Source organism: Rhineura floridana, chromosome 2 (assembly GCF_030035675.1).
Source record: "Rhineura floridana isolate rRhiFlo1 chromosome 2, rRhiFlo1.hap2, whole genome shotgun sequence".
In the NCBI taxonomy this organism is placed as follows: Eukaryota; Metazoa; Chordata; class Lepidosauria; order Squamata; family Rhineuridae; genus Rhineura; species Rhineura floridana.
Window position 1 is genome coordinate 944,610 of NC_084481.1, and position 10,243 is coordinate 954,852.

Below are 10,243 nucleotides of genomic sequence, written 5' to 3' on the forward strand. Positions count from 1 at the left end.
TGGGGTTACACTCCCCCTGAAGACGCAGGTTCGCAGTTTGGGTGTGCTCCTGGACTCAGCCTTAAACCTGGAGGCCCAGGTTTCTGCGGTGGCCAGGAATTCTTTTGCACAGTTAAGATTAGTGCATCAACTGCGCCCTTTCCTGGAGTCGTCTGATCTGGCTATGGTGACACATGCCTTAGTTACATCCCGCTTAGACTACTGTAACGCGCTCTACGTGGGGCTGCCTCTGAAGACTGTTCGGAAACTTCAGCTGGTGCAACGAGCTGCAGCCAGAATGTTAACTGGGGCTAGTTACAGGGACCATACAACTCCCCTGCTGCAACAGCTCCACTGGCTGCCAGTCTGTTTCCGGACACAATTCAAAGTGCTGGTTATGACCTATAAAGCCCTATACGGCTTAGGTCCAGGCTATCTGTCAGACCGTATCTCCCTATATGAACCTGCCCGGGCCCTGAGATCTTCAGGAGAGACCCTTCTCACGATCCCAACACCTTCACAAGTGCGACTGGTGGGGACACGAGATAGGGCCTTTTTGGTGGCTGCCCCTAGGCTCTGGAACTCCCTCCCTAGGGAGGCAAGAATGGCCTCCTCTGTGCAATCTTTCCGCCGACAGCTAAAGACTTTTTTCTTCCGGCAGGCCTTTGGAACTGAAGGTTTTAAGGGTAGTGACTGAAGAGGATGCTGTATGTTATTGTTTTGCCTGTATGCTCCTAAACTGGGTTGCAGTATTTTAAGAGTAATTGGTTTTAACATCTTAATAGTTTAATCCTGTTTTAATGCTGATTTTATATGTTTATATGTTTTATATTTTTATAGGTTCTTAATGATGTGTACTTGTTTTTATCTGGAAGCCGCCTTGAGTTCCAGTTTGGAAAAAGGGCGGGGTATAAATAAAGATAATAATAATAATAATACAAAAGAGATGGATAGTGTCAGATCTTGGCTGATAATGTTTTCTTAAACCTATCCCAACTTGCCACCTCCCTAGGTCATTGGTTCCACTGTCGTACCGCTCTAACAGTTAGGAAGTTTTTCCTGATGTTCAGTTGAAACCTGGCTCCCTGCATCTCTTTGAGTTTCTTTGATTACCAAGTAATTTCCCCCCTCATTGACTACCAAGAAAATCTTTAATTAGCTGCCAGATATAGTAGCTTGGAAAAATTCTAGGAATGTTTTAAAAAATGAATGTTGTTGTTTTTTTTACCATGAGCAAGAGTTACTCTATTGTCCTCAATGAAGGCTTGGTTAGTGTGCCATCTTCCCACCTCTGTTCTCAAAGCTTTTCCTTCTCATTCATTAAGGAGCATGGCTACCCCAAGACAATTTGCTGCCTGAGGTGAAGGAGATGGCACCTCCAAATTCTACATACAGAAACCAGCTCAACAGCAACCGAATCTTGGTTCAACACTGGTGGCAAGACAGCATCCTCCACTGCACCTTACAGCAACATACTGGCTTGGGTGGAGGACAGGCCTCATGGCACATTAAACGTTATCCTCTGATGCCTCATTGGGTGTGAGATTCTTGCCCAACTCATTATGAGAAACTACCCCAAAGAGGGAATTACAGATTTCAGTCCCATTTCTAAGTAGAAAATCCACATAAAGCATCCTTATTATTCTGATGCCACGATACAAAGGATTGCTAAATATAGAAATGGCAAATGAAATGTCTCGTTGCACTTGTTTCTGATCAAACCTTCATACTATGGTGTTCTTCTCTGCGAGGATAGGTATACCTTACTGGATTAATTCTCTTCTAGGCCCAGTTGCATGTGGTAAAAGCTAATAAATATAGTAGGTAGAAGACTATATTTTCAATGGATGTGATATAAAATTGTATATTTGGCAATTCTAGTTATTGTAAGTTAATAAACTTAGCCCTCTATTTGCCATCTAAAGGAATTTAGCCTAACTTTATTTTACTCTCCAAATATCCAGTATCAAAAATCCAACAAAAGGGATATATTGGCAGCAAAAGTGTGTCCTGCTATTGCATTATAGCTGCTGCTTTTATAGCTATATATATTCTTAGCCCTTCTGTTTTCTATGCTTGGTTTCTAAAATCTCACTATAGCCATTATTCACTTCCGTTTCTGCACTTGGATTGATTTTGTTTGTGATACAGTAGTGCCTTGTTGAGTTTCCCGCATACTTATGGCAAAGGCATCTGGCTGCCTCATTCTTTCAAAACAATAGCACTGATTTTTTTCTTCCGCTGAGACTGTCCTGGTGCTTAGTAAATGAAATCCTTCTTTGAGTAAGATGTCAACCAGCAGGCCTAGCACATTAGTTCCATTAATCAATTTCCTCTGATCAGGTTTTATAGACACATACCTGAAAAAAACATGAAAAACATTATTAATGCTAAAAAAAACTTCAAAATTATCATGCATTTGTTTTGTGATTGAATTTTTAACCAGTCCTGTTTCTGAAGAAAGCAACATATTAGAAATCTGTGATAAATATGCCCCTTCCCTGGATATATTTCGCCGGGCATTAAAAACTTGGCTTTTTGGACAGGCCTTCAGGAATTCCGGGGAGGGCTAACTTTTTTGGGATATTTTATTATCTATTGATCGCCCTAACTGATTTCATGCTGCTGTGATTAATGATCGTACTGATTTTATTGTATTTTATCTGTATTGTATTGTAATTTACTGAATTTTAGTTTGTACGTCGCCTAGAGTGGCTTCGGCCAGATAGGCGACACAAAAATTAAATTTATTATTATTTATTATAATATTACAAGCCTATACATTTCTACTCAGAATTAAGTCCTATTGTGCAATCCGGTTACTCCTAGATACATATAGGATTGCACACTCAAATATTGAAAAGCCAGCCACTACTTGCTTAACCAAATGAAACCACAGCATCATAGAATAGTAGAGTTGGCAGGTGCCAATAAGGCACAATGCAGGAATCCAACTTAAAGCATACCCGACAGATGGCTCTCCAGCTGCTTCTTAAATGCCTCTCCAGTGTTGGAGAGCCCACCACCTCCCTAGGTCATTGGTTCCATTGTTATACTCCTCTAAGTTAGGAAGTTTTTCCTGATGTTCAGCTAAAATCTTGCTTCCTACAACTTGAGCCCATTATTCCGTGTCCTGCACTCTGGGATGATCAAGAAGAGATTCCGGCCCTCCTACTTTCAATCACTTGAAGAGTGCTGTCATATCTCCCCCTCAGTACTCAAGATGAGGCCTAACCAGTGCCAAATAGAGGGTAACTAGTACTTCACACGATTTAGAAATATACTTCTGTTAATGCAACCTAAAATAGCATTTGCCTTTTTTGCAGCCAGATCACACTGTTGGCTGATATTCAACTTGTATCAACAATTCCTTCTTACATGTAGTATTGCAGAGCCACATATCTCCCATCTTATAACTGTGCATTTCATTTCTCAAGGTATAGAACTTTGCACTTATCCCTGTTATATTTCATTCTTTTGTTTTCAGCTCAATGCTCCAGCCTATCATGATCACTTTGAAAGTTGTTTCTGTCTTCAAGGATATTTGCTATCCCTTTCAATTTTGTATCACCTGCAAATCTGATAAGCATTTCCTGCACCTCCTCATTCAAATTCTTATTAAAAAGGCTGCAGAGCAGTGGGTTCAGGACCAAGCCCTGCGGTACTCCGCTTGTTACCTCTCCCCACTTTGAGAACTATTGATAAGCACTTTTTGAGTATGGTTCTATAGCCAACTGTGGGTTCACCTGATAATTTGGCATTGATGTTCAGATGTTGGGGATAATTAAGGAAGTGGCTTTCAAACATGAGAAACTGCGCATCTAGCAAATAGCTTCAGGGGCAATTTGAATTGGGAAAATATGCATGAGAGAAAAAGGTCAAATCCAATTCTCCTAACTGGGATCTCATCGTTCATTCATTCACTCTCTCATGTACTGTGGCTGCTAGTTTGTAGTTTCGTGTTGAAATTCTGGTGTAACATAATCCCAGTACCCTGTGTTTCAGTATGTTGGCCAACTGTATTGAAATGTGTTTGTATAAATGTTCACAAACCCATGAAAGAAACTCCAAATCAACTTGAAGGGCTTATTAAAACAAAAGTGACTCCTTAGTTCAAATTATCTACTGACACTTTTCTTAAATATTTCTACATAATTTAAATTGCTATAGTAAAATATATTGGAAATGTTAATTACTAATGCATTGTGTTTAAAGTTTGCCACCTTAAATAGAAGTGCTATCACAAACTGAGAATGGGCAGAGATTATTTATTACATTTATATACCTCCCCATAGCCGAAGCTCTCTGGGCGGTTTACAGCAATTAAAAACAATAAAAACAAATATACAAATTTTAAAACACAAAAAACAATTTAAAAACACAATTTTAAAAAAATTAAAAACAATTTAAAAACACATGCTAAAATGCCTGGGAGAAGAGGAAAGTCTTGACCTGGCACCAAGAAGATAACAGTGTTGGTGCGAGGCACACCTCATCAGAAAGGTCATTCCATAATTTGGGGGCCACCACTGAGAAGGCCCTCTCCCTTGTTGCCCTCCTGCGAGCTTCCTTTGTAGGCACCCGGAGGAGGGCCTTAGATGTTGAGCGTAGTGTATGGGTGGGTTCATGTCGGGAGAGGCGGTCCATCAGGTATTGGGGTCCTATCTAATATTTATTTATTAAATTTATATCCCACCCTTCCTCTCAGGAGCCCAGGAAGGCAAACAAATATGTGCTATACAGTAATATCTCAGTTAACAAAGTAGATGTGTTCCTGAATGTTGCTTCCTTAACAGAAACTTTGGTACCAGAGGTAGGAGTGACATGGAAGGAACAGGGAGAGGTTCCTAAACCCGCTCATAAATGGTGGGGGCAGCTTCAACAGTGGCTTTGAAGGTTGCATACCCTGCACCCACCCACTCCCATTCCCCTGAATTGCATTGGATCCTTTCCTCTCCAGCCATGGGATAAAGCAAGAGATCTCTTTAAGGCAAACACATAGGCTTTGTCAGTTTCATCCTAGCACAGCAAAGGCACATACTTGCCAGTTTCACCTTAAAGAAAAGGCACAGGCCTGAAAGTTTATCCATAGCAAAGCAAAGCTGGTCAGTTATACTTTTAAAAAAGTCTTTCATTAAAAGGAGCTTGCTTCCTGGAGGATTCCTTAACTGACGTATTTCTGTAATCTGTGCCAGTCTGTTTGCCCCTCCCCCTCCCAGTAAGCAACATAAAAACTGTATTTTGCCCTCCCTAATGAAGAGATGAGACTCGGGAAAGCTGCTGCAGACTGTGGGTCTGAATTGCAGCAGCTTCTCCAGTCCCATACCTCTGCCTCCATCTATAGAGAAGCTTGCCTGTACATTAATTTTCCCATTTTTTCATGCATACCATATATCCTAAATCAGTGGGTCTCAAACTTTTTCCTCCCACAGACCACTTGATATTTGCTGAGGGTCTTAATGGATCACTTAATGATTTTTCTGCCTGTTGTAGGAATTGCAATGTGCTGTGCTAGATGCTGTAGAATTTTTAATTGCATTTTACTGTTATAATATATATATATATATATATATATATATATATATATATATATTGTATTACAGTAATTGTAATACAGCAAAATACAATATATAAAAATAAGCAATAGAAATACAATAAAATCAGTATGAATATTTAATGCAATGAACGTCTCCCTTCTTCAGTCACAAATCCACAGACATACTGTGATGGATGACCTGAATGAAGTCAGTGAATCACTGGCAGATTTAGGAACCTCTGTCCTAAATGATATCATCAGAAACAAAATTGTAAAGTTTTCAGGTATCATTTGAAACTAACATAATTATGGAATTAGTCATAATACTATATTAAAATATGTTTATCTTACTATAATTAAAACAACAAAGATGATCAGGGGACTGGAAACAAAGCCCTATGAGGAGAGACTGAAAGAACTGGGCATGTTTAGCCTGGAGAAGAGAAGACTGAGGAGAGATATGATAGCACTCTTCAAGTACATTAAAAGTTGTCACATAGAGGGCCGGGATCTCTTCTCGATTGTCCCAGAGTGCAGGGACACAGAATAACGGGCTCAAGTTGCAGGAAGCCAGATTTCGCCTGGACATCAGGAAAAACTTCCTAACTATTAGAGCCATACAACAATGGAACCAATTACCTAAAGAGGTAGTGGGCTCTCCGACACTGGAGGCATTCAAGAGGCAGCTGGACAGCCATCTGTTGGGAATGCTTTGATTTGGATTCCTGCATTGAGCAGGGGGTTGGACTCAACGGCCTTGTAGGCCCCTTCCAACTCTACTATTCTATAATTCTATGAGAAACAGTTATATATTTACAAAACTATAAGGAGACAGTTTACATTTGTTCCATCTTTGTCGATGAAATCCCACATTTTATCTACCCATTCTTTTAGAAAGGGTATTAGTCTCCAGTATTTTGTACAGAGATTCCTTACTGTGCTGACTATGTAGGATACTAATTGTTTATGACTGCAGTGAATTAGTTGGTCAATATAGTTCAAAGGAGAGCAGTGGATCTAATGGAATTGCATAACCTAAGATTTTTTCTAATAAAGTATTAATTTTTCAAATGAAGTATGAATGCATTTTGGCCTAGAGGACATTTCCACCATGTATGATAAAAATGTCATCTCATTTTCTGACATTGCCAACAAATGGAAGGATGCTGTGGTGCGTTGTGTCCAAGAATCAAGAAGAAAATGACAGACTCTCCAACATAAGTGACCATAGCAAAACTGAACAAGTATGCCTAGCACTTTGTCATTGTCACCTCCTATGTTTTTATAGGCTGACTCCCTTTAGCTGCTGTCACTCCCAGCTGTCTTAAAAGAAGAATGAAAGGGAAACAGCATGCTAAATCACCACACCATCATTATCTTTTCTACTAGGATTAGGGTCATACACTGTGATAGTAGTTTTCTCTGTCAGTTTATTTATTTAAAACATTTTGGCCTGCTTTTCTGGACAAATACCCATCCAAAGCAGCTTGCAAAAAATAAAGATAGTACAATCAAAACAAAAGATAAAATACTGCAAATTTTTTAACATCAAAAACAACACACTAATTCAACAACACTTATAAAAATATTATTGCAGAACCAGAGAGAATGTAATTGAAGTCCAGCTAATTAACATGATGTCTAGACGGCCTTTTGAAAAGCCTAGTATAGAGATTTGGTGCAGATCCAATGGCAAGGAATTCCATAGCTGTGGAGTCACCATAGAGGACTTTCCCCACATGGTCACCCATCCTGACTTAGAGGGTGGGTACACCAGGAGAGCCTCTGAAACAGAACAAGGTGTGGATAGAATGGCATAGGTGCAGACAGTTTAATAAATAGCTTGGGCCCAAACTCTTTAGGGCTTTAGATCTCAAAACTAGCAATTTGAATTGGACTTGGAACACACCAGTAAGCAATGCAGCGGATATAATAGATGCCGACTGCATCTCTCCCAGTAGGACTCTGATAGTTACATTCTGAACCAGCTGAAGTTTAAGGAAAAGTTATGACCCAGAGTGTCCCATATCACTACAGTGAGTCTGCCATGTACTAAGATGAGTCTCAGAAGACCTTCCCATTTTCCCATCACAAACAAGCCTTGAAGTGAGTGATGACTGGACAAAAGGCCTTTTCCGTGCGTGTGTCCAGGCATTGGGCCTTTTGATCCCAGGTTAAACATTTTTTTCTCCTGGCCTTTTAGATCTGTTTTGTTATATCCCCACCCCTTCCTCGGGCTATGCCTGAGAAAGCATGAAGATTTTCTTTGATGCTACACAGACTTTGGAAACAGGAAAAGTGCAAGGGCTCTCCCTGACACTACACTGAACCTGAGACATTGGGAAAGGCGTGCCTTCCATTGTAACGATGTCCAGATAGGTAACCATGGGACGCTCTTACAACACACACAGCAAAGAATGTTGTAGCATCTTAAAGACTAACACACAGCATAAACTTTCATGGACTACAGTCCATTTCCTCAGAAGCATGACGTCCCAACTTAAACACGATTTGGGGGTGGGGTTGCAAACAGTAAGCACAGAGGGAAGCAAAATGCAGAAAAGTAGACAATGATTAAATGCCTAATAGTAGTAATTCACACTGTTGACAACATACATCTGGACAAAACAGTTGGCAGTTCAGAAATCTTAACGTTTGGAAGCCGTTTATCCAATGTTGTGAATTACTACTGTTAATGAGGCACTTAACACAGCATACTTTTCTGCATTTTCTTTCTGACTTCATTGTTTGCAATATGTCCCTCCCACCCGCAAACCATGCGTGTATGTGCATGCCTGTACGTTGGGATACATTAATGCATCAGGGGAAATGAACTGTAGTCTTCAAAAGTTTACCATAATGAAAGACTCTAAGGTGCTCTTTTTGTTTTTGGAAAGTTGAGAGACTTCTTGCTGGTTTCCAAGTTTGAGTGCAATTGGGACGAGTTCTCTTTCTTTCTGTTGTGAATGAGTAGTGGTGGGTCTTGAGCTATACAAGATTTGTTGGCTCCTGACAATGCTTCCTCCCTCCCTCCTCCGTTTGTATGACTCTTTGGTCTAGCTGAAAACCCAAGTTGCAGAAGTGGCCAAGGGTGTCTTACCCCCCAAGTCCAGGTAAGAAGGCTTTCGTGCTTTCTATCAGATGTAGACTTGGTGACTATCATTCATGTCTCTTCTTACCTTAAGACTAGACTACTGCACAATACAGGATTGGAAACTGCTACAAAATGTGGTAGCTTGCCTTCTAAGAGGGACAGATTACCTTGTATATCAGCATCTGCAGTAGTCTTCACAAGACAATTCAAGATGCTAGTAATAACTAATAAAGCCCTAAATGACTGAGGCTCAATGCACCTGAGACCACCTCCCCTTCCCTTGGACCACACTGCAATCTGGGAGAAGCTCAGAATGCTCTGTCAATAACGTCATTTATGCTTCACTTGCAGTCAGCTAGGAGATGAACAAAGGCATTCCTCAGCTGTATACTTCCTCCCAACACAGTGCAGTTCTGAATCTTGTCAGAAGCATACGATGTACCTGTTTGGGCTAGCTTTGGGGGTTTATAGTTACATGAGGAGGGAGGGATATTTAATTAAATTGGATAAAGCTTTATTCCACTTTGATGATTGTTGGTTATCTTAACCATCTTGTTTTGTGCGATTTACAAAAAAATACATTTAAAAAATCTGTTCCACGTTCTCAACTTTTTACTGCATCTCTATTTCAATTAGCAATATGAGGGATAACTCAAAGTATTTAGAAGCAGTTATCTACTAGCCAATGCATTTTTTGATATGTGCACTCCCTTACAAAGCATATTTAAAAGTTCAAAATAACAGTATTATCAAATGTTCAACCTTTGCACTTTGGCCAACTGTTTTAAACAATTTCTAGTTTAGCTTTTAAGCATATACATAATTATGGCAAGTCTGCTATTAATAATTTTTATTACACTGGTAGCAGGCAAAACACCAAGTAGGGATTATGTGCAGATTATAGAAGGACCATACTAGAATCTGTCTACATCAAGCAGGGTTTAAAACAAAAGGTTTGAAAAGGTGCAGAGAATATTTCTCAGAGTTGTGTATGCCATCTGCATTACTAGCTTTGAATCCAGAAATGGTTTCAAAAATACCTTGCTATAAACTGATCACTGTAGTCAGTGCCACACTGGAAAATAAGATTATGATGGGAAGGCCTCTCCAAAGAAAGGGGAATCAATGACTTGTGAGAAAGGCCATTATGGTTTTTCCATGTTGCTCCAACAAGCTGTTCTGCAAAAACAGTGATCCGTCCAGCCAGTTCTTCAATAGTGATGCTGCAAGAGCCAAATACCCAGAAAAAAGCCTGTGTTTCTTGGAGCAAGAATTGTACTTCCAAGACCTCTGGCTTTGGTTTCAACAAGTTTTCTTGTCTCAGAAGGTCAGCCACAGAGTAAAGTTCATAGAAGTCAGCCTCTCTCTGCAGCCTCTGGTAGTCTGAGAAATCACTGGGCAGGGAAAGCTGAAGTGTTCTTAAGAAGTCCAGAATATAGCTAAACAGAACTCCATCTCGGTCCACAAAAAACTGGCCATTTACCAACCTACATTCTAAGTCATTGCCACTCAACATCCTTGCCAATCTAGATTCAGGGAATCGCTGTAGTGTAGAAGGCCATGTTGTGAATTTCAGTCCTCCCACATTCAAAATGATCATGTCTTGATGGTTCATCTTCCTGTTCTCCACAGGA

General features: G+C 40.1%; 1 protein-coding gene across 1 annotated transcript; it reads right to left on the reverse strand.

The window, feature by feature from the left end:
- Positions 1-1,370: 1,370 nt before the first annotated feature.
- Positions 1,371-10,239, reverse strand: KCNRG (potassium channel regulator). Its single transcript, XM_061607551.1, has 2 exons — positions 9,650-10,239; positions 1,371-2,339 (listed from the first exon to the last, which is right to left on the reverse strand). Exons 1-2 carry the CDS (start codon positions 10,222-10,224, stop codon positions 2,087-2,089), a joined length of 828 nt encoding a protein of 275 aa, XP_061463535.1. The 5' UTR covers positions 10,225-10,239; the 3' UTR covers positions 1,371-2,086.
- Between the last annotated feature and the right edge of the window lie 4 nt (positions 10,240-10,243).